This window comes from Acinonyx jubatus, chromosome D4 (assembly GCF_027475565.1).
Source record: "Acinonyx jubatus isolate Ajub_Pintada_27869175 chromosome D4, VMU_Ajub_asm_v1.0, whole genome shotgun sequence".
NCBI lineage: Eukaryota > Metazoa > Chordata > Mammalia > Carnivora > Felidae > Acinonyx > Acinonyx jubatus.
In genome coordinates this window covers 66,640,770-66,665,441 of record NC_069391.1, presented here as the reverse complement: position 1 = coordinate 66,665,441, position 24,672 = coordinate 66,640,770, and the positions used below count along the sequence as shown (strand labels likewise).

General features: G+C 37.5%; 1 protein-coding gene across 4 annotated transcripts in view; it reads left to right on the top strand.

Moving 5' to 3' along the window:
- The window catches only part of NAA35 (N-alpha-acetyltransferase 35, NatC auxiliary subunit), a 101,075-nt gene that overhangs the window by 62,309 nt on the left and 14,094 nt on the right, over positions 1 to 24,672 (top strand). For all 4 annotated transcript variants that reach the window (XM_027048158.2, XM_027048159.2, XM_027048160.2 and 1 more), the window contains exons 12-14: positions 2,588 to 2,766; positions 6,921 to 6,980; positions 11,519 to 11,625. In XM_027048158.2, the coding sequence (XP_026903959.1) occupies positions 2,588 to 2,766; positions 6,921 to 6,980; positions 11,519 to 11,625 (346 nt within the window). The remainder of the gene's footprint in view (positions 1 to 2,587; positions 2,767 to 6,920; positions 6,981 to 11,518; positions 11,626 to 24,672) is intronic.

Here is a 24,672-nt window from a genome sequence, read left to right as displayed (position 1 = left end):
GAGGAAGTCAGGTGAGTCTTTGCATGTCTTCTGTCAGTTATCTACCATTTGTAGATTTGTAAAATAGCTGCCTTGAATTAATCTGACAATGCATAGTTTTCCATTGGAATACAGATTTTTTTTCCCTACAGGAGTGACAGGAAATTGTAAAGTACCTTCCAGTGCCCTGTCAGACACCTTGTACTGTATATAACAGGGAGTCAACAGAATTTTTGGATTAGGAGAATGAAATCAGGTTGTAATTTTAGATAAAACAATTGACGTGGCAGCATATAGGATTAATTAATGAGGGAACATTCAGTGTAGGGGAATGAGTTAGGCTTTTATAGTGGTAGTAAAAGTGAAGAGTGGGGAGGGGCGTCTGGTTGGCTCAGTCAAGTGTCTTGGTGACTCTTGGCTTCAGCTTAGGTTATGATCTCATGGTTTCCTGAGTTCAAATGCCGTGTCAGGCTCCACACTTGTGAGAAATAAGCCCACTGATCCAATAAAGGAGGGATGCAGAGACTGGGAGCACAGTGAAGTGAGGCTTTAATCAAGGTTCCTGCAAGAACTGGTGTCTGATGGACAGGCACACTCGGGGCAGTCACAGCAGACATTTTATCTCCTAGCATGTAAGTCCCTCCCTTTGTTCCTCATTGGCTGAGCACTACAGAGGCTACAGACTTACCCAGACATGGCCTTTGCCCATGTAAGGCAAAAAGTAGTCTGATTAGAGCAAATTTATTCCCTGAGGTGATGCAGAGACTTTCAGTGCCCCCCTCCCTTTGTTCTATGGCTCATGCTCATGAGCAAAAATAAGCCCACAAAATGGAGAGGGGAAGAACCAGAAGTGAAATGTCTAAGGGTTTGGGACTCTACTGTTGGGGTGGGGGCTGGGGGAGGGGGGTTCATACATATTTCCAATAGTCTGTAAACCTACCGTTAACTAGACAGCACAGCTTTTATTTGGTATTTCTGAAAATGAATCATCTCCCTCACTTCTCACACACTGACAGCGTGGAGCCTGCTTGGGATTCTGTCTCTCTCTGCCCCTCCCCCACTCACACTGTCTTTGTCTCTCTCAAAATAAATAAACTTAAAAAAAAAGAGTGAAGGGGGGGATGGTCAGTGGATGTTAGGATGTAGACTACTTTAAGACTTACGCACTGATTAAATAAAGCAGACAAGGAGGTTTCTGGCCTAAGCAATTGTAAGGGCAGTGGGTCATTTTACTGAGAAAGGGACTACAAGGAATATAAAGAGATGCAGTGTTTGGGGCAAGATCATGGCAGTTTTTGGACATGGGCCTTTTGACATGAGGTGGGGAACCAAGGTAGAAATATCCATTATACAGTTAGAAATCCGATTTGGAGCTCAGAAGAAAGATTGTGGGCTAACGATTTTAGCCTGGAAGACGTTAGTTAAACTGAAATTTATATAACAATAAATACCTTCAACCAGGGAGGACTTAAGTATGGAGGAAAGGAAGAAGGCCAGAAACCCTGGGGAACATCTTTATTTGCTTGATACTCAGGAATAATTATGTATGTCACAGAGCGTTATTATGATTTGGTTAAGTATCAGTCTTGCTTTTAATTTTAATAATGATGCTTGCTTAGCTTAATTTTATCTTTCATTAACATCTGAAGCTATTTTATTTTTTCTTAGTTTATAGCCTATTTGTAGTACAGCAAGAGAACTTTGAAACCCAAATTCTTTTTTTTTTTTTTAATTTAAGTTTATTTATTTTTGAGAGAAAGAGACAGAGCATGAGTGGGAGAGGGGCAGAGAGAGGGAGACACAGAATCTGAAGCAGTCTCCAGATCTGTCAGCAAAGAGCCCGATGCGGGGCTCAAACTCACAGACTGCGAGATCATGACCTGAGCCGAAGTCAAATGCTTAACTGACTGAGCCACCCAGGCGCCCCTGAATCCCAAATTCTTAATTCTCACTTTATATACTAACTCATTTTAGATTACAAGTTGACAGAGACTTAGTTTGGAGCCTTGCGCTAGTGTGAAAAGTGGTGTCACCAGTGGACAGAAAATGGGAAAGAGGAAGTCACCCTTAGGTCTTTTGTAATGGGTTATTTTCATTAAAGCACTGTGAATTTCCATAATTAATGTCAGTGTCAAATGCATTCCAGATTCATTGGGGTGGGAGCTAAGTTTGCATTATTATTATGTAGCTAAGTTTGAGTTGATTCTGCTGTTCAGTAATTGAAGGGAAGACAGCCAAAATTTATGTTCCCATTTTACCTTTTCACAATCTCATAGTTAATACAGCATTGCCTTTTTTTTTTGAGGGAATATATTCACCCTATTTTATCTTATTCATGACTTGTAGTTAATTTTGAGGTAGCAACCCCTTTCCATCACTACTACCGATTACTTGTAGATGGGAAGTACAATTTTCAGGTTATTAAATCTGCTTATCTCATTTTTAAAAATGCACATGTGTAGATATGTGTAAATTATAAAATTCATTTAGAAAATACTGTCACAAGAATTTGGAGATGCTTTTGAAATTGGCCTCTTTTCATATTTACTAGTATTTGAGGATTAAAGTTCAGCAAAACATTGAAAAATCTTACTTTTTTTCTTTTTAGATCATCCAATTATGATGGGTTTTGAACCCCTTGTTAACCAGAGGCTACTTCCACCTACCTTCCCTCGATATGCAAAAATAATTAAAAGGGAAGAAATGGTCAACTATTTTGCAAGGTTAATAGATAGAATAAAAACTGTTTGTGAGGTGGTCAATTTAACAAATTTACATTGTATTCTGGTAAGTACAAATCTCTGTTTTGGATTATGATTTTGATTGAACAACAGAATAGTTTATCACTTTTTAGACTGTCCCATGGATAAATAATATTGTTTGCTTTCTTTGATAGCTGGAGGATTAAGTGTTGTATGTGTATTGTGTGTATTTTTCTATTTAATCTTCACAAGGATTATATACTATCCATCTTAGAGATTAAAAGACTGAAGTTTAGATAATTCACCCAAGTTTGAAGAATGGGTATTTAAACCCTGGATTCTGTCTTCAAAACTTTTGTGTGTATACACATACGTATGTACATGCATGTATACATGTATATTTTCATATAAAAATTAGATCATGGTGCTTGTTAACCTGCTTTCTTTTATCACTAATCTCTATATCATGAACATCTTTCTTTTCATGTCAACAAATAAACATATTTCTATATTATTCAATTGGCTACATGGTATTCCATTGTAAACATAGATCATAATTTTTTCCAGTTCATTCATATTATAGTGAGGCCCTTTTCAGCGTTTTAATGCTATAAACGATACTAATGTGAACATTTTTGTAGGTAGACCTTTGTATCATCTGCTTCCTTCTTCCTTAAGTTATAATCCTAAACCATGAAGCTGCTGGGTTGAAGAGTATATACATTTTTACATTTTTGGATTAATCTTCTTTATGGGTTAAAATATAGAAAAGCAATGTTAGGAAGGTAGAAAATATGCAGAATAATACTGTTGTTATTTAGACATAAGCACACTAATTTATTTTGCACAACTCTGCATAGAGATACGTAATTCCTAGCCCATGTCATTTTCCCTGTGAGGTCTTCCTTGTTGGTTCTAGGCTGCTTCTGTTCCTGTATTCCTGGAGATGATTATTATCTCATTTACATTCCTGGAATTGAGCAGCAGCCTCTGGAATATATTTTTTCATGGTCAGCAAAGATTTGTGCTTTTGTTTATGCTTTTTCTTGTAATAACTTTGTTTTCCCTTCTAATTCTTTGTCATTAACACCAGTATGAGTCTTCATTGCTTAGTGAAACTTCCCGTTTGTGTCTTTGTTACCCCATTTCTGTTTGCTTTTTTTTTTTTTTGTAGTTTTTTCCTTATTCTGTCATAAGAATCATGGAATCTTAAAGGTTGAAAAGATCATAGACATAACCCAGTTCATTTTATAGTTCATCGTATAGGTAAACAAAGTTAAGGCTTAGAGGGCTTGTAACCAAAATAGATGATTGGTTAGTGGTATATCAGGAGTTAGAGACTTTCTTATTCTTCTGCTATATCTCCTTTTTTGATTCTTAATTATTAAAATGTATATTTGTGTTCAGATTAATTGTAAGATTTTTGAAAAGAAATTGATCAATGTGAGTTGGAATAAGAATAATGCAACAGTTGGAATTTGACATTCTGGCAGAAAGTTATGGATTGCCTTGTCAGAAAGTTGAATGCTGAATGACACAGCATAGCTGGGGGAGTCAGGCCTGCACTTCCAGCACTGGACATGAAGAGGGCATAGAAGGAGAAGAATCTGGCTCCCTGGAGCACTTGGGACAGGAATACCTGTTGTGGGATGAGGGGAGGTAGGGAGTAGTTGAGGCTAAGAATAGAGGAAAAGATTAAAGTTAGAGGGAGAAGGAACCAAACAGTCTGGTAGTTCTGCCTAAGAAACCGGTCACTGTTCAGATAAGGAGTACATCTCAGTGGAAAATTGGGAAAGGACATGAGCATACACACTGAAAAGGAAGTAAATGTGAAAAAGGTATAACCTTACTAGTAATTGAAGAAATGCAGTTTATAATAACTAGATTGAAAAGTATAGCAATATTTAATGTTGATGGAGGGAAATAGTAGCTCTCCTATACTCCTGTGGCTGTCTCTCTCAGAAGTTTTAAAAATAGTGTATATCCTGACCCAGCAACTCCCATTCTAGAGATTTAGCATAATAAAATCATCTAAGATATGTTGTGAAGATGGACTAAAGAGGTATTTGGTGCGTCATCATTTGTAATCTTGAAAAACTAGAAACACTGGTGATACCACTATCCATCCTATGGGTGTGTGTAGAATATATGCCACAGTGCTGTTAAAAAGCATGTTATAGAAAAATATTGACATAAGGAAATGTTTGTGAATGTCAAGTCCTGTTTCAAAAATGCTTTACCCATTTTATACATTGTCACACAGAAGTGATGGTCAGACACAGCGAAGTTCAGTTTTTCAAATACTGGAATAACAAATATCAAGATGTCAGTTATGACTGTAGTTTATGGTCTGCATGTTTCTGCATTTTCACATGGGTGAATATGGGTGGGGCAGTTAAATAAATGGATTAACAGTTTGGGAGATGTGGTTGACTGTAGAGAAAAGATTGGAAAGGAACAGAGTAAACACTCTGTTTTAAATAATAATAAATAATAAATTAATAGTATATAATAATAGTAAATAAAATAATAGTAAATAATAAATTAAGAGACCGTTACTGCAGTTCAGGAGAGAGAGAATAGAAGGATGGCAGGGAGGTGACATGAGGTTGTCAAAGTTAGAGCTATGTATGAACTAAAATTGATAGCATATTGGTGATGAATTAAAATATGGGACATGAGAGAGCTTTCAGGAAGGCCCAGGGTTTCTGACTTGCAAATCTTGATACACACTGGTGCTGCTTACCGAAATGGGGAAATTCAAAGACCCTTAGTCAACTGAGGGTCTTAGTAAGGCTGATTTTGAGGTACGTTTGAAATATTTATGTAGAGATATTGAATTAGGTATTGATTATATGGATAGAATTTAGAAGTCTGTGTTCAATATATAATTTTGGAACTATTACAAGTAGTAATCAAAGGAAGCATGAATACGGAGACGATTGTGAGGGAAAAAGTATATAGCTTGAGAAAAGAAAAATAGTCTGGAACTAAACTTTGAACCTACAGAGCAGACTGAGAAGTGACCACAGAGGAAGAAACTCATGGAAGTCAGTTAAAAGGTTTTTCAAAAAGGAAGTCCTGTCACATACTGCTGAGAGGTCAGATGAAAGAGGTGAATAAAGTCCAAAACAGATGTTGATTGGATTTGGTGTCAGACAACAGTGGTGACTAGAGTGAAGAGCCAGGCTAGCGTGTGTTGATGAGGGGGGCCTTTGAATAAGGAGAGATGATGCAGCCAACTCCTTTAGAAAGTTTGGCTGAGAAGGCAGTGGTTAAGAGTGAAATGTGGGAGCATGTGACAGTATTTTTCTTTTTAAAGATGGGAGAAAATTTTACTTAAATGTAGGTGGGGAGGATATGGCAGAAAGGGAGAACTTAAATATCAGGGGAAAACAAGGATGGATTATTGACCATGTGTAATGTTCTGATAAGACCAAAAGGAATGCAGTGTGTAGTACAAGTTGGGGGTCCTCCGTTGTTAAAGTGGGCAAGGTAGGATCTAGGTACAAATGTGGGTTCAGTAATAACATTCAGAGGCTGAAGCAGAGGATTGCCTGCTGGATAGATGACTTAATTTTCTTTGTAATGTTAAATGGGAGGACATCTGTGGTGGAGAACATTCACTTTGAAAAGTGTGAGCAAGGTATAAAAGTTAATTGTTAAAAAAGTGAATTGACTAGAGAAACTTGGTAGGATTTGGCAGAGCACCCCTTTAAATTGAGGATCATGAGTCTGGAAAATACAGAAAAATATGAAAATGATAGGTAACTACTACCCTATATAATCTACAGAAGTTAACATTTTAGTGTATTTTCTTAGCTTTTTTCTTTTATCTATGTATAAACCCATATATAATTTTCTAAGCATATCTTTCAGGAACAGTTATATGAATCCAGTTGGCCTGGTTACGTGGTATTTATTTCTGTGAAGTAGGAAGTAAACTTCTACCATTAGTTAGGAAATTATTATTGGTACTATTATTTTCATGGTGTGCATACATAATATTTGTATACACAATTGACTATGGTTCAGGTAAAAAAAATTAGGCTCCAAAATCCTCCATCGTCCTATTGATACAATTAGACAATTCCTATAGAAATGATTCTTAGCTCTTTGTCATATTTTAATTCTACTAGTATTTAATTTGCAGAAGGTCTGATAAAAATTGCATGCTAAATAAAACATTTCTGGCTTTTATTAATCTATTAATGACATTACTTTTTCTGTGTGTATCAGGATTTTTTCTGTGAATTTAGTGAACAATCTCCTTGTGTTCTTTCAAGATCTCTATTACAAGTAAGTTCTACATAGTATTGAAATACTTCTTTAAACATCAAATTATTTGTGTGTCGACATTGTTTTATTGATTGCTGGAACAAAAGTAGATGCTTTTAAAGGATGTTCAACAGTGTTATATTTTTGTGATAGAAATATTGGAATATTAGACATTCACCAAGACCATATGCTGGACTATAAAACAAACCTTAATAATTTAAAATCAGTTGAAATCATACAAAGTATGCTCTTTGACTATTTTGCAATGAAACTAGTAATCCATAAATATTTTCCAAATATTTGGAAATTAACACACTTCTAAACAACCCTTGAGCCAAAGAAGAAGTCTTGAGGATAATTTGAAAATATTTTGAACTGAATAAAAATGAAAATATAACATACAGATTCTGTGGGATATAACTGAAGCAGTGCTTAGAGGAAAATTTATAGGATTAAATGTTTATATGAGAAAAAAAAGAAAATGGTTGCCAGAGGGGTTGGAGATAGGGGAATGAGTGAAATAAGTGAAGGGGATTAAGAGATACAAACTTCCAGTTATAAAATAAATAGGTCACAGGGGTGAAAAGTACAGGATGTGGAATATAGTCAATAGTATTGTAATAACTTTGGTGACAGATGGTAACTGCACTTGCCATGGTGAGCATTTCCTGGTATATAGAATTGTCGAATCACTGTGTTCTACATCTGAAACTAATATAATACTGTATGTCAACTATACTTCAATTAAATTTTTTTAAAAAGAAAGCTCTGAAAATTTAAGCTTCTGCTTTAAAAAAAAAAAGAGCAAATGAAACTCAAAGCAGGCAGAAGAAAAGAAATACTACAGATAAAAGCAGATATCAGTAAAATAGGAAACAGGTAAACAGTAAAGAAAATTAATGTAACTAAAATCCTGATTCTTTTGAACATATCAGTAAAATTGAAGAACCTCTAACCAGGCAGAACAAAAAAATGAAGGTATAGTACAGATGAATAATATCACAAATGAAAAAAGTAAGGACCACTGCAGACTCCAAAAGGGTCTGTAAAAGGATATATGGGAAATATTATAAACAACTCTGTGTCCATAAATTCAAAATCATAGATAAAATGGACTAATTTCTTGAAGGACACTATCAAAACTCATGAAGAAACAGAGAACTTGAATGATCCTACATCTGTTAAATTGAATTCATAGTTTAATACCTTCCAACAGAGAAAATTCCAGGTCAATTCTGTACAGTCTGTTCCAAAAAATAGAAGAGGCAACAATATACATAATAAAGCCAGCATTATCTCAGTAGCAAAACCAAAGACATTAAAAGCATGGAAAATTACAGGCCAGTATCCCTTATGAGCATAGATAGAACCACCTTAAAGTATTATGATATCAAATTCAGCAGTATATAAAAAAAAAGATAATACATCATGACCAAATGGGCTTTATCCCAAAAATGCAAGCCTGGTTCAACCTTTGAAAATCAGTCCATGTAGGGGCACCTGGGTGGCTCAGTCAGTTAAGCGTCCGGCTCTTGTTTTCGGTTCCAGTCCTGATGTCCTGGTCATGAGATTGAGCCCTACTTTGGGCTCTGCAAGGAGTATGGAGCCTGGTTGGGAGTCTGTCTCTGCCCCTCCCCTGCTTGCGCTCACTCTATCTTTCAATAAACATTTTTTATTTAAATTTTTAAATTTAAATTTATTTTTTAAATTTGTTTTTTAAATAAACATTAAAAAAAAAAAAAACAGTGTAATCCACCATACGATCAAAGTCTCATGGGGCGCCTGGGTGGCTCAGTCGGTTAAGCCTCCAACTTTGGCTCACGTCATGATCTCACGGTTCATGAGTTAGAGCCCTGCGTCCAGCTCTGTGCTGACAGCTCAGAGCCTGGAGCCTGCTTTGGATTCTGTGTCTCCAGCTCTCTCTGCCTCTCCCCCACTTACACCTTGTCTCTGTCTCTGTCTCTGTCTCTCTCTTAAAAATAATAAACATTAGAAAAATTAAAAAAAAAAAATAAAGTCTCAGTACATTCAGGAAAAGCATTTGACAAAAGTCAGCATCCATTCATGACAAAAACTCTCGTCAAAACTAGGAATAGAAGAAAGCTTCCCTTAACCTGATATAGGGTATATACAAAAAACTTGCAGCTAACGTCATACTTAGTGATGAAAGATTAAATCCTTTCCTCCAAAGATTGGGAGTAAAGTGAGGATGTCAGCTCTCTCACTCCTCTCTTATTCAACATACTACAGATGGCCCATGACTTAAGATGGTTCAATTTATGATTTATCAACTTTGTAACAGTCTGAAAGTGATGTCCATTCAGTAGAAACCATACTTTGCATTTTGAATTTTGATCTTTTTCTGGGCTAGCAATGTGTATTATAACACTCTCTCCTGATCCTGGGCTTGACCAGCAAGTTGCAGCTCCCACTCAGCTACACAATCACAAGGGTAAACAGCCCGTTTAACCATTCTGTTTTTCACTTTCGGTATCGCAGTCAATAAATTACTGGAGGTATTCAACACTTTATTATCAAATAGGCTTTGTGTTAGATGATTTTGCCCCACAGTAGGCTAATGTAAGTGTTCTGAGCACATTCAGAGTAGTCTAGGCTATAAGCTGTGGTGTTCGGTATGTATTCAGATGTATTGAATGCATTGCAGCTTATTCAACTTAAAATGGGTTTTGGGATGTAACCCCATTGTAAGTTGATGGAGATCTGTATTGGAAATTTTAGCCAGTGAAAAAAGGCAGGAAAAGGAAACAAAAGGCATACAGCTGAACAGGGAAGAAATCATCAGCGTTTTATAGACATTATTTTCTGTGTAGAGCACCAGAATTTTGAGAGAGGTTCCTAGACCAGATGGGTGAGTTTAACAAGAGCACAGGATATGAGGTCAATATACAAAAAACAATTGTATTCTTATATACTTTCAGGGAACAATGGGAAGTCAAAAATTTAGCAGTACTATTTACAATAATCTCAAAAAAACCACAAAATACTTAGATATAAATCTAATACCTGTTTGTAGACAATGCAGAAAAACTAGAAGTATTGGTGAAAGAAGTCAAAGACCTAAATAAATGGAAAGGTATATACCTTGTTTGTGGATTGGAAGAATTAATATTTTTAAGATGTTCTTCCCAAAATTGTTCTATAGATTCAAAGCAGTCTCAATAAAATCATAGCAGGATTTTTTACAGTGTTGCAAGAACAATTGGACAGACATATGCAAAAAAAAAATTGATTTAGAATGCATCATAAATCTAAAATGTAAGACTATAAAACTTTTACAAGAAAAGACAGGAGAAATCTTTGACTTTAGAAGGCAGAGTATTCTTAGGTATGACACCAAAAACACAATTCTTAAAAAATGGTCAGTTGATCAACTTAAAAGTATAAGTCTGTGGAAGATACTGTTAAAATGAAAAGAGACTACAGAATGGGAGAAAATATTTGCAAATCATGTGTAGCATAGGACTTGTATTATACAAAGAAATTTATAAACCTAACAGAAACAGACAACCTAGTTTTTTTAAGATATTCAACATAATTGGTACTAGGGGTATGCAGATTAAAACCACAATGAGATACCACTATCTTTCTTTTCTAATATCTTTTAAAAAGAAGAAAGAAAAACTGATAATACCAAGTGCTGGTGAGGATGCATTTACTGATAATTCCATGAAGTGCTACAACCACTTTGTAAAACAATTTGCAGATTCTTAAATGTACAAATCCCACTCCTGCTTAATGTTTACCTAAGAAAAGTGAAACCCAGTTTTCTCCTGGAAACCTGTATGTGAATGTTTATAGCTATTTGTTTCATGATCACCCAAAACTGGAAACAACCCAAATGGGTTAGGAAATCAAAGAAGGGATAGTATAGGAAATATTAAAATATGCTGAGGTCAGTAAGGGGAGAAAATGAAATGCAAACTATTGTTAAATAATTTATTTTAAATTTAATCATTAAATAATTTTTCCAATTTCAGGAAGTGTGTATTCCAAAATGTTCATTAGAGACAAAGTTTGTCAACTAAATGTTTATAGCCATTTGCTGTTTAATAACTTATGAAGCCCTCTTTCTTATATATTAGCTTATTTGACGTATTCAGACTAGTCATTTGATTTTGGGGTTTGTTTTTTTAAGTTTATTTATTTTTGAGAGAGAGGGAGAGAGAGAATTCCAAGCAGACTCCTCACTGTCCGCACAGAGCTGGACACAGGCACAATTATGAACCTGTGAAATCATGTCCTGAGTTGAAACAAGAGCCAGCTGAGCCACCCAGGTGTCCCTGGTCAGCTCATTTTGACTAGTTCACTATTATTGCCTTTGGCTTGAGAGGTATTTTTTCTTTATACACCTTCATCAGAATACATCTTAAATATAGATTAACAAGTAATAACCCATTGTGGAGGTAGCGATTCATTGATTTCCACCAGGTTTTTATGCTTTAATCTCTTCTGTTGTGTTCATGTCACAGTAATGACAGTTATATGTACAATATATCAAGATTTTGACAGCATTACTAATACATAACATTTGTTTTAAGACTACTTTCCTGGTGGATAACAAAAAGGTCTTTGGAACCCATCTCATGCAAGACATGGTGAAAGATGCACTCCGGTCTTTTGTCAGTCCTCCGGTGCTCTCCCCAAAGTAAGTACTGTGAGACTTTTCATAGCGTGTACATTTCTTAAAAGCCCCAGGTCTCTGCTCGTTTACAGCCAAGGCATAAAAACTGTTGGAATCACATCTTCATGCAGAAAATAAATAATTCATAGTAAAATTAATTGATTTCTGCTGCATATTGTTTAGATTTAAACTGAAGTTTTTGTGAGGTTGACATTAGGCTCAATATGAGAAGAAAACCTTACAAGGAATTATCAAATACAGTAAGTTGTATTGATTCTTACTGTGTGCAAAGCACTGTGTTAGGTAAGCACTTTGGGAGTAATTATAAAAAATCAGATAAGGTCTCTTAATGATCTGAGTCTAGATAAAAATAGAAAATGCAGATAATTATTTCTTAAATTATGTTCTGATAGAAACATGTTGCTTTAATAAGAGGCTGGAAAGGATTTCATACAGCAAGAAATCATCATTTGTGTTGGCATTTTAGAAAAGGAATAAAGCTTTTCCAAAGGGGACGGAAGAAAGGTGTTGTTATTTCTTAGCAAAGAAACCAGCATGTCTAAAGACATGAGCATATGAATTGTGTATTTTAGGAACAGTTAGTGGTTCAGCATTCAATTTGTTGAATAAATCATGCCACATCTCACATAAAACTTTTTCATCTCTTAACTTGGGTTTCTCAGAAGCAAATCCTGCGACTTAGAAAGTGTTCCCAGGAGCAGCGCCTGGTGGCTCAGTCAGTTAAGCGTCCAGCTCTTGACCTCAGCTCAGGTCATGATCTTACACTTCATGAGATCAAGCCCCTCATTGAGCTCTGCACTGGCAGTGTGGAGCCTGCTTGAGATTCTCCCTCTTTCTCTCTCCCTCTCTGCCCCTCCCTCCCTCCCTCCCTCTCCCTCTCTCCCTCTCTCTCTTTCTTTCTCTCTCTTTATAAATAAATGAACTTTAAAAGAAAAAAAAAAAAGAAACTGTTCTCAGGAGAAACCAGCGGTGTTTTCGGCAAGTGGGACATGCAAAGGAAAAAAAACCGTGCAGAGGTATACTTCAGGGAAAGTAACTCTGGTTATGTCCTGGTGGGAAGCTCTGGAGATAGTGTGGGTAGCACCTCAGAGTTGTTAGGGATAAAACAAAGGAGCCTGAGAATTTACCCACATACGAGTCCATTAAGGACTGACTCTGGGAGGAGGTAAATTCCCAGGCAGCCTCAGGGTTGCTTATATTCCCTGTTTCATTCACAGTAAAAGCCACAGTCCTTATGATTGAGCCTAGGAGGTCCCATACACTCTGGTCTAGACTCCTGTCCTGATGCCTCTCTGGCCTCATCTCTTACCCCACTCCCCCCATCAGCCACACTGCCCTTCTTGCTATTCCAGGAACATACAGGCTCACTCCCACCCTACAACCTTTACACAGAGTCTGAGGTGGAGGACATTTTACTCAGAAATCCCCAAGACTGACTGCCTCACCTCCTTCAAGTCTGGTTAACTTCATCTCAGTCAGGACTGCTTTGATCAGACTGTTTAAGAAGTACAACCTCTCCCCTGCCTCAGCCCAGCACTGGGCTGTATATAGTTCTCTCTCCTGTAACAACGATCTTCTTACCTGCTGTATAATTTGCTCCTTCACTGTGCTTACGTGCTGTATATATACACTACATAATTCTTCATTGTGTTCATTTTTTATTTCCCTCTCGTCCTCCCCCCACTCCCGTTAGAATATGAACTCTACAAGGTCAGGGCAGGTCGTTTTGGCTCTTTGTTCACTAATGTATCACAGGTGCAAGAACACTGTCTAGCACACAGCACATGATGAATCTTTGTTGAATGAGTGAATAAATAAATGGCAGTTGGATGGTTAAGATAGTTTGGATGGTTAAGATAGTTTGGGACTTACGAGTTTTGAATGCTTTGGTAAAATTTGGTCTTTATGGTCAGTGAGGAAGTGCTCAGGTTTTTAGGAGGAAATTAGCATAGGATAGTATGTATTTTTTTATGGTGCGTAGTTTTTAACAGGAAACAAACTGGTAGTGATAAAGGAGGCAAAGTGTTGAGGTAGGCCAATTCGGTACTACAGGCAAGAAATGATAAAGGATTAAACTCTGGGATTATAAAGAAGACAGACCTGAGGAACATTTCAGAGGTAAAATTAATAGGACTTGACAACTGATTCAGCAGGGGAAGGAAAGGAATAAGAAGGTAAATAAGTTGCTTTAAAAAAAAAAAAGAAACCAGAAGCTGGTTGTTTATATTATTATATAATATTATGTTTATATTATTATATAAATATATGGTCGTGTTTGAAGTTTAGACAGTTCATAAAATGTGAAAAATAATAAAAATCCCCTGAAGTCTTAGCCTTGAGGTAACATTTTGATGACCATCACTATAGATCTCTTAGATCCCTTAGATCTGTGCTACATAGATGTATGATACACATTTGACTTTATGTAAATGGGATCATGTTAAACAAGCTGTTTTTATCATGAACTTTTAATTACTTTTTGTGGATTGCTTTCTTAAAATTTTTGTTTTTAAAATTCTTTTTTTTCCCCCACTCAAAGGTACATCATGAATTTGTGTTTCAAATGATCTGATGTAGATCCAATTAATTCTTTATAATGGTTGCCAAATATATCATAATGTGAATGTATTCTGTGCATTGGGGTTTACTGGATGGGGGCATGTGTACTTATAATAGATATTACCAGATTGCATTCTAAAAGATTGTAACAATTGTATTTCTGTTAGCAGTATATGAGAGTGCACATTCCCTAACTCCTTTTAATTTTTTCCAGTGTATTTAGCAGGAAACAATATCTCATTGTTACTTTAATTTGAGGATTTAATACAATATTTATTGAACATTTAGAAATACTTTTCTATGAATTGTTTATATCCTTTGCCCATTAACTTTTAAGTGGTTTACTTTTTTGGAAAATTTATATGAGCTGTTTGTACATTATGAGTATCTAATATACATTGTTAAATAATAGTATCTATCATACAGTATATAGCTCCTCATAGTATACAAGTCCTGACTAAATTATCTTTCAACTCCTTCATTTGTGATAGGCATTGCAGATTTTTTTTCCTTAAGTTTTCTTTTGCATCACAATTTTTGCCTTCTGTGTGGTAGTTTTTGCTACTAAATTTTATCCAATATTTTAGGTTTCTTGTTGGAGGTAAATCGCCCCAGCACATAGGTTGTACCTTTAGTCACTTCCAAAGATTTTTGTTCAAGGTTTTGTCTAAAGATTTTTATTCTTGTGCATTTAAGATTAAGTGGTGTGAAGATAGAAGTTCAACCTGATTTTCCTTCTAGGTAGTCTGGTGGGTGAACATCACTTACAATATAAACCATCATTTCCCACTGGATTAAAAGAAGACCACCTTTATTTTACTTGGAAATCCTTTATGTATTGAAATTTTTTTCCAGTTCCAATGATAGTGTTTTCTTTTTGTTTTGTTTTTGATGATTCTTATTATTGTGGCTTTGTCTTAAGTTTTAATATCTTGTTAAGACATGTCCTCTGGCTACATTCTTTTTCAGGATTTTGTTGGCCCTTCCCTGGTTAACCCTTTATTGGGCGTGTGGTTTGCAAATATTTTCTCCCATTCTGTAGGTTGCTTTTTCATTTTGTTGATTGTTTGCTGAGCAGAAGCTTTTCAGTTTGACGTAATCCCGCTGCTTATTTTTGCTTTTGTTGCCTTTGCTTTTGGTGCAAAACCAAAAAATCTTGATCCCCTATGTTTTCTTCTAATACACCAGAAACTTCAGATCTTACATACAAAAGTGGGTCTTTAATCCATTTTTATTTGATTCTGGTGTATGGTGTAAGGATCCAATGTTATTTCTTTTACATGTGGCTGTCCAGTTTTCCCAGTATTACTCATTGAAGAGTCTGTCTTTTCCCCATTGTATATTCTTGGCTTCTTTGTCAAAAGTTAATTGACCATATATGCATGCTTTTTTTTCCCCCTAGGCTCTCTATTCTGTTTTATTGATCTATGTGTCTGTTTTTATGCCAATAATATTCTGTTTTGAATACTGTCACTTTGGTAGTATAGTTTGAAATCTGGGAGTGTGATGCCTCCAGCTTTTTTGTTCTTTCTCAAGATTGCTTTGTTTTCAGAGTGTTTGGGGTCCCATATAAATTCTGGGGTTGTTTTCTCTATATCTGTGAAACATGCTGTTTGAATTTCAGTAAGGATCGACTCTAACAATATTCTTCCAGTCCAAAAGCACAGAATATCTTTCTATTTATTTGTGTCTTCAGTTTCTTTCATGAGTGTCTTACAGTTTTCAAAAGTGTATTGATCTTTCCCCTCCTTGGTTAAATGTATTCCTAAGTACTTTATTGTTTTTGGTGCTCTTATACATGGGATTACTTTCTTAATTTCTCTGATAGTTTATTGTCAGTGTATAGAAATACAGCAGATTTTTGTATATTGATTTTTTATACCCTGCAGCTTTACTCAGTTAAGTAGTCCAACAGTTTTTTGATGGAATTTTTAGGTTTTCTACATAATATGTCGTCTGCAAACAGACACTTAAAAATTATTTTAAAATTTGTAATTAAATCCAGTATTCAGATTTGTATAAGTGACATACAGTACCATGCATTTAAACAATATTTTTCTTTGGTTTTTATATATTCACCTTTTGGAGAATTGATAAAATTTGATAAATACTTAATGCATATTTATATGAATTTATAAATTTTATCAGTTCCCTTATGTAATAAATATAATAAATTAGTACTTGCTGTTGCCAGGCCAGAACCTTTTTGGGTTCTAGGGAAGAGAAGAACACACCTGCTAACAAGGCACCTCGCATCCAGTGGGAGAGACTGAACAGTAGACAAATACATAATGTGAGTTTGTAGAAAGATAAAGGGGATAGATAGTTCTCTTAGGGCATAGTTATAGAAAGCATGTGGTGAAACGTGAGTGAACTGAGGTAGTGAGCTGTGCAGAATCAGGGTCGGGCTTCCGACAGCAATGTCATGTCCTAGAGTAGAGCTGAGCTTGAATATCAAGGAGCAGCTAATTTTCACGAATTAAATTATTAGAAATACATCTAGATCAGCAGTTCTTAAGCTTTTTTGTCTTGGGACCCCTTTACATTCTTAAAAGTTATTAAAGACCCAGATAGCTTTTGTTTATATGGGTCATGTGTATTGCTACCTACTGTTTTAGAAATTAAAACAATACTTTAAAAATATTTATTAATTTTTTTAAATAGGAAACCCATTACATTAATCGAAACATTTTTGTGGAAGACAACCATGTTTTTAAGAAAAATTAGTGATAAAAGTGGCAGTTTTACATTTTTGTAGATCTGTTTTCTGTCTGTCCTAATAGAAGATAGTTGAATCATTTTGACCTGCTTCTGCTTTCAGTCTGTTAACGCATGCCATGTAGACTCCGGAAACACTTACTGTACACTTGTGAGAGAAGGAATACCAAAGGCGAATAACATCCTAATGTTATTGTGAGAATGGTTTTGACCTTGTCCCCTAGAAAGCATCCCAAAGTCACCACCCCCACCGGGGGAACCTGGGCCATATTCTGAGAGCTGCTGGCTGCCATTTCAAATCCAACTCCCCACACCCCCCCACCCCCAACACTCCATCCAGTCCTTTCCTTCACCTCTGGTCCTAGAGGTGTCTACTGTGCACTACAGTTTGTGTCTCTTATGAATGCTTATACACTTCACCCAAATATGTGTCCAGAAATAATATATCCATTTATTTTATATGTTTTTAGACTTCACATAAATGTTGTCACACTGTATACATCCTTTTGCAACATGATTTTTTCATTCAACATTAGGGTTTTGAAATCAACAGGTTTGATACTTCGTTCATTGAAATCCACCCTTGGAATATGTTGCAGTTTGTTTTGCTGCTTCTCTATAAATGGACATTTAAGTTCTTTCTAATTTATTGCTATTGAAAACAGTGCTGTAGTGAACTTCTTTGAGTATGTCTCCTTGTGCACATAGGCTGTCTATACTTAGAACTGGAATTAATTGCTGATCGTAGGGTATGTGCATCTTCAACTTCACTAGTTTTGCCAAATTGCTTTACAAAATAATTTAACCAATTTGTATTCCAGACAACAGGGTATAAGAACTCCAGTTTTCTTAGACTTTGTGCTTTGTCATAATCAGACTCTTCAGTTTTTGACAATCTGATATGTGTGAAATAGTGTCTGTGTCTGATTTGCATCTTTCCCTTTTCTATTTAACAGTCTCCTTTAGCACTTTTATTATTACTTATTTAGGGTTAGTTACAGTTCAACCTTCAATGTTCGAAGATTCCACATTTGCAGGTCTTGCTTACTTGCTAAGATATATTTGTAACCTTCAAATCATTGCTCTGCTCTCGCTGAATTCATGGACATGGGCAGAGCAGCAAAAAAAAATAAAAAAAAATTAGAGTCTCCCGGTACTGAATAAGGAAACTCTCTACCTTCTTTTTCAGTTCGTTTATTTATTTATTTATTTATTTATTTATTTATTTATTTATTTATTTTAATATGTGAAATTTATTGTCAAATTGGTTTCCATACAACACCCAGTGCTCATCCCAAAAGGTGCCCTCCTCAATACCCATCACCCACCCTCTCCTCCCTCCCACCCCCCATCAACCCTCAGTTTGTTCTCAGTTTTTAACAGTCTCTTATGCTTTGGCTCTCTCCCACTCTAACCTCTTTTTTTTTTTTTTTTTTTCCTTTTTTCCTCCCCCTCCCCCATGGGTTCCTGTTAAGTTTCTCAGGATCCACATAAGAGTGAAACCATATGGTATCTGTCTTTCTCTGTATGGCTTATTTCACTTAGCATCACACTCTCCAGTTCCATCCACGTTACTACAAAAGGCCATATTTCATTTTTTCTCATTGCCACGTAGTATTCCATTGTGTATATAAACCACAATTTCTTTATCCATTCATCAGTTGATGGACATTTAGGCTCTTTCCATAATTTGGCTGTTGTTGAGAGTGCTGCTATGAACATTGGGGTACAAGTGCCCCTATGCATCAGTACTCCTGTATCCCTTGGATAAATTCCTAGCAGTGCTATTGCTGGGTCATAGGGTAGGTCTATTTTTAATTTTCTGAGGAACCTCCACACTGCTTTCCAGAGCGGCTGCACCAATTTGCATTCCCACCAACAGTGCAAGAGGGTTCCCGTTTCTCCACATCCTCTCCAGCATCTATAGTCTCCTGATTTGTTCATTTTGGCCACTCTGACTGGCGTGAGGTGATACCTGAGTGTGGTTTTGATTTGTATTTCCCTGATAAGGAGCGACGCTGAACATCTTTTCATGTGCCTGTTGGCCATCCGGATGTCTTCTTTAGAGAAGTGTCTATTCATGTTTTCTGCCCATTTCTTCACTGGGTTATTTGTTTTTCGGGTGTGGAGTTTGGTGAGCTCTTTATAGATTTTGGATACTAGCCCTTTGTCCGATATGTCATTTGCAAATATCTTTTCCCATTCCGTTGGTTGCCTTTTAGTTTTGTTGGTTGTTTCCTTTGCTGTGCAGAAGCTTTTTATCTTCATAAGGTCCCAGTAATTCACTTTTGCTTTTAATTCCCTTGCCTTTGGGGATGTGTCGAGTAAGAGATTGCTACGGCTGAGGTCAGAGAGGTCTTTTCCTGCTTTCTCCTCTAAGGTTTTGATGGTTTCCTGTCTCACATTCAGGTCCTGTATCCATTTTGAGTTTATTTTTGTGAATGGTGTGAGAAAGTGGTCTAGTTTCCACCTTCTGCATGTTGCTGTCCAGTTCTCCCAGCACCATTTGTTAAAGAGGCTGTCTTTTTTCCATTGGATGTTCTTTCCTGCTTTGTCAAAGATGAGTTGGCCATACGTTTGTGGGTCTAGTTCTGGGGTTTCTGTTCTATTCCATTGGTCTATGTGTCTGTTTTTGTGCCAATACCATGCTGTCTTGATGATGACAGCTTTGTAGTAGAGGCTGAAGTCTGGGATTGTGATGCCTCCTGCTTTGGTCTTCTTCTTCAAAATTCCTTTGGCTATTCGGGGCCTTTTGTGGTTCCATATGAATTTTAGGATTGCTTGTTCTAGTTTTGAGAAGAATGCTGGTGCAATTTTGATTGGGATTGCATTGAATGTATAGATAGCTTTGGGTAGTATTGACATTTTGACAATATTTATTTTTCCAATCCATGAGCAGGGAATGTCTTTCCATTTCTTTATATGTTCTTCAATTACCTTCATAAGCTTTCTATAGTTTTCAGCATACAGATCCTTTACATCTTTGGTTAGATTTATTCCTAGGTATTTTATGCTTCTTGGTGCAATTGTGAATGGGATCAGTTTCTTTATTTGTCTTTCTGTTGCTTCATTGTTAGTGTATAAGAATGCAACTGATTTCTGTACATTGATTTTGTATCCTGCAACTTTGCTGAATTCATGTATCAATTCTAGCAGACTTTTGGTGGAGTCTATCGGATTTTCCATGTATAATATCATGTCATCTGCAAAAAGCGAAAGCTTGACTTCATCTTTGCCAATTTTGATGCCTTTGATTTCCTTTTGTTGTCTGATCGCTGATGCTAGAACTTCCAGCACTATGTTAAACAACAGCGGTGAGAGTGGGCATCCCTGTCGTGTTCCTGATCTCAGGGAAAAAGCTCTCAGTTTTTCCCCGTTGAGGATGATGTTAGCTGTGGGCTTTTCATAAATGGCTTTTATGATGTGTAAGTATGTTCCTTCTATCCCGACTTTCTCAAGGGTTTTTATTAAGAAAGGGTGCTGGATTTTGTCAAAGGCCTTTTCTGCATCGATTGACAGGATCATATGGTTCTTCTCTTTTTTTTTGTTAATGTGATGTATCATGTTGATTGATTTGCGAATGTTGAACCAGCCCTGCATCCCAGGAATGAATCCCACTTGATCATGGTGAATAATTCTTTTTATATGCCGTTGAATTCGATTTGCTAGTATCTTATTGAGAATTTTTGCATCCATATTCATCAGGGATATTGGCCTGTAGTTCTCTTTTTTTACTGGGTCTCTGTCTGGTTTAGGAATCAAAGTAATACTGGCTTCATAGAATGAGTCTGGAAGTTTTCCTTCCCTTTCTATTTCTTGGAATAGCTTGAGAAGGATAGGTATTATCTCTGCTTTAAACGTCTGGTAGAACTCCCCTGGGAAGCCATCTGGTCCTGGACTCTTATTTGTTGGGAAATTTTTGATAACCGATTCAGTTTCTTCGCTGGTTATGGGTCTGTTCAAGCTTTCTATTTCCTCCTGATTGAGTTTTGGAAGAGTGTGGGTGTTCAGGAATTTGTCCATTTCTTCCAGGTTGTCCAATTTGTTGGCATATAATTTTTCATAGTATTCCCTGATAATTGTTTGTATCTCTGAGGGATTGGTTGTAATCATTCCATTTTCATTCATGATTTTATCTATTTGGGTCATCTCCCTTTTCTTTTTGAGAAGCCTGGCTAGAGGTTTGTCAATTTTGTTTATTTTTTCAAAAAACCAACTCTTGGTTTCGTTGATCTGCTCTACAGTTTTTTTAGATTCTATATTGTTTATTTCTGCTCTGATCTTTATGATTTCTCTTCTTCTGCTGGGTTTAGGCTGCCTTTGCTGTTCTGCTTCTATTTCCTTTAGGTGTGCTGTTAGATTTTGTATTTGGGATTTTTCTTGTTTCTTGAGATAGGCCTGGATTGCAATGTATTTTCCTCTCAGGACTGCCTTCGCTGCGTCCCAAAGCGTTTGGATTGTTGTATTTTCATTTTCGTTTGTTTCCATATATTTTTTAATTTCTTCTCTAATTGCCTAGTTGACCCACTCATTCGTTAGTAGGGTGTTCTTTAACCTCCATGCTTTTGGAGGTTTTCCAGACGTTTTCCTGTGGTTGATTTCAAGCTTCATAGCATTGTGGTCTGAAAGTATGCATGGTATAATTTCAATTCTGGTAAACTTATGAAGGGCTGTTTTGTGACCCAGTATATGATCTGTCTTGGAGAATGTTCCATGTGCACTTGAGAAGAAAGTATATTCTGTTGCTTTGGGATGCAGAGTTCTAAAGATATCTGTCAAGTCCATCTGATCCAATGTCTCATTCAGAGCCCTTGTTTCTTTATTGACCGTGTGTCTAGCTGATCTATCCATTTCTGTAAGTGGGGTGTTAAAGTCCCCTGCAGTTACCACATTCTTATCAATAAGGTTGCTTATGTTTATGAGTAGTTGTTTTATATATTTGGGGGCTCCGGTATTCGGCGCATAGACATTTATAATTGTTAGCTCTTCCTGATGGATAGACCCTGTAACTATTATATAATGTCCTTCTTCATCTCGTTACAGCCTTTAATTTAAAGTCTAGTTTGTCTGATATAAGTATGGCTACTCCAGCTTTCTTTTGGCTTCCAGTAGCATGATAAATAGTTCTCCATCCCCTCACTCTCAATCTAAAGGTGTCCTCAGGTCTAAAATGAGTCTCTTGTAGACAGCAAATAGATGGGTCTTGTTTTTTTATCCATTCTGATACCCTATGTCTTTTGGTTGACGCATTTAATCCATTTACGTTCAGTGTTATAGAAAGATACGGGTTTAGAGTCATTGTGATGTCTGTATGTTTTATGCTTGTAGTGATGTCTCTGGTACTTTGTCTCACAGGGTCCCCCTTAGGATCTCTTGTAGGGCTGGTTTAGTGGTGATGAATTCCTTCAGTTTTTGTTTGTTTGGGAAGACCTTTATCTCTCCTTCTATTCTAAATGACAGACTTGCTGGATAAAGGATTCTCGGCTGCATATTTTTTCTGTCTAGCACACTGAAAATCTCGTGCCAATTCTTTCTGGCCTGCCAAGTTTCAAAAGAGAGATCAGTCACGAGTCTTATAGGTCTCCCTTTATATGTGAGGGCACGTTTATCCCTTGCTGCTTTCAGAATTTTCTCTTTATCCTGTATTTTGCCAGTTTCACTATGATATGTCGGGCAGAAGATCGATTCAAGTTACGTCTGAAGGGAGTTCTCTGTGCCTCTTGGATTTCAATGCCTTTTTCCTTCCCCAGTTCAGGGAAGTTCTCAGCTATTATTTCTTCAAGTACCCCTTCAGCACCTTTCCCTCTTTCTTCCTCCTCTGGGATACCAATTATGCGTATATTATTTCTTTTTAGTGTATCACTTAGTTCTCTAATTTTCCCCTCATACTCCTGGATTTTTTTATCTCTCTTTTTCTCAGCTTCCTCTTTTTCCATAACTTTATCTTCTAGTTCACCTATTCTCTCCTCTGCCTCTTCAATCCGAGCCGTGGTGGTTTCTATTTTGTTTTGCATTTCATTTAAAGCGTTTTTCAGCTCCTCATGACTGTTCCTTAGTCCCTTGATCTCTGTAGCAAGAGATTCTCTGCTGTCCTCTATACTGTTTTCAAGCCCAGCGATTAATTTTATGACTATTATTCTAAATTCACTTTCTGTTATATTATTTAAATCCTTTTTGATCAGCTCATTAGCTGTTGTTATTTCCTGGAGATTCTTCTGAGGGGAATTCTTCCGCTTGGTCATTTTGGATAGTCCCTGGCGTGGTGAGGACCTGCAGGGCACTTCCCCTGTGCTGTGGTGTATAACTGGAGTTGGTGGGCGGGGCCGCAGTCCGACCTGATGTCTGCCCCCAGCCCACCGCTGGGGCCACAATCAGACTGGTGTGTACCTTCTCTTCCCCTCTCCTAGGGGAGGGATTCACTGTGGGGTGGCGTGGCCGTCTGGGCTACTTGCACACTGCCAGGCTTGTGGTGCTGGGGATCTGGCGTATTAGATGGGGTGGGTAGGCAAGGTGCACGGGGGCAGGAGGGGCAGGCTTAGCTCGCTTTTCCTTAGGTGATCCACTTCAGGAGGGGCCCCCTGGCAGCGGGAGGGAGTCAGATCCGCTGCCGGAGGTTTGGCTCCGCAGAAGCACAGAGTTGGGTGTTTGTGCGGAGCGAGCAAGTTCCCTGGCAGGAACTGGTTCCCTTTGGGATTTTGGCTGGGGGATGGGCGGGGGAGATGGCGCTGGCGAGCGCCTTTGTTCCCCACCAAACTGAGCTCTGTCGTCCGGGGGCTCAGCAGCTCTCCGTCGCTTTGTCCTCCAGCCTTCCCGCTTTCCGAGCAGAGCTGTTCACTTATGACCTCCCAGACGCTGAGTCGCGCTTGCTGTCGGAACACACTCCGTCTGTCCGGCCCCTCCGCTTTTGCCAGCCAGACTCGGGGGCTCTGCTTGGCCGGCGAGCCGCCCCTCCGCCCCGGCTCCCTCCCGCCAGTCCGTGGAGCGCGCACCGCCTCGCCGCCCTTCCTACCCTCTTCCGTGGGCCTCTCGTCTGCGCTTGGCTCCAGCGACTCCGTTCTGCTAGTCTTCTGGTGGTTTTCTGGGTTATTTAGGCAGTTGTGGGTGGAATCTAAGTGATCAGCAGGACGCGCGGTGAGCCCAGCGTCCTCCTACGCTGCCATCTTCCCTCATCTCCTCTCTTTTTCAGTTCTTATACCGTGAACAGCTCCATTAGGTGCCATGTTCTTCACATTTTTGTGCTTTTTGTTGGTGATTTCATAGTTTCAAATGACCTCCATCTGTAATGATACGCTGTCTAGTGTCCCTTAGCACAAGAAGGCTGTGGCATGCCTTTCAGAGAGAATATGTGTGTTAGATAAGCTTCACTCAGCCATGAGTTTGGTAATGAATTGGCAATATACATCACATAAAGCATCTTTAAACACATAATGCAAGGTCATGTAGTGATCAGTTGATGAAGATGGTGTCACCAGTGGCTGGCAGGAACCTAACCCAGTATTTTACCCTAGCGGCAATGTTGCCGTATTCTCTAATTCGGTGTCTGCAGCAGCTTTAAAGAATAGAACTATCATGAGTACCGGGAATTGACTGTATATATGACAGAGTTCATTGCATGATAATATGTAAATGTTATTCCACTGTTTTAGAATTCCAGTGTTAGAGATAAGAAATGTGATCCTGATCTAATTCTTTTTTTCCTTTGTTAAGTGATTGGACACTTTCTTCTGGAAGATTGTAAAGTTTCTGGGTTTTGTTTGGTTTGGTTGGCTGGTT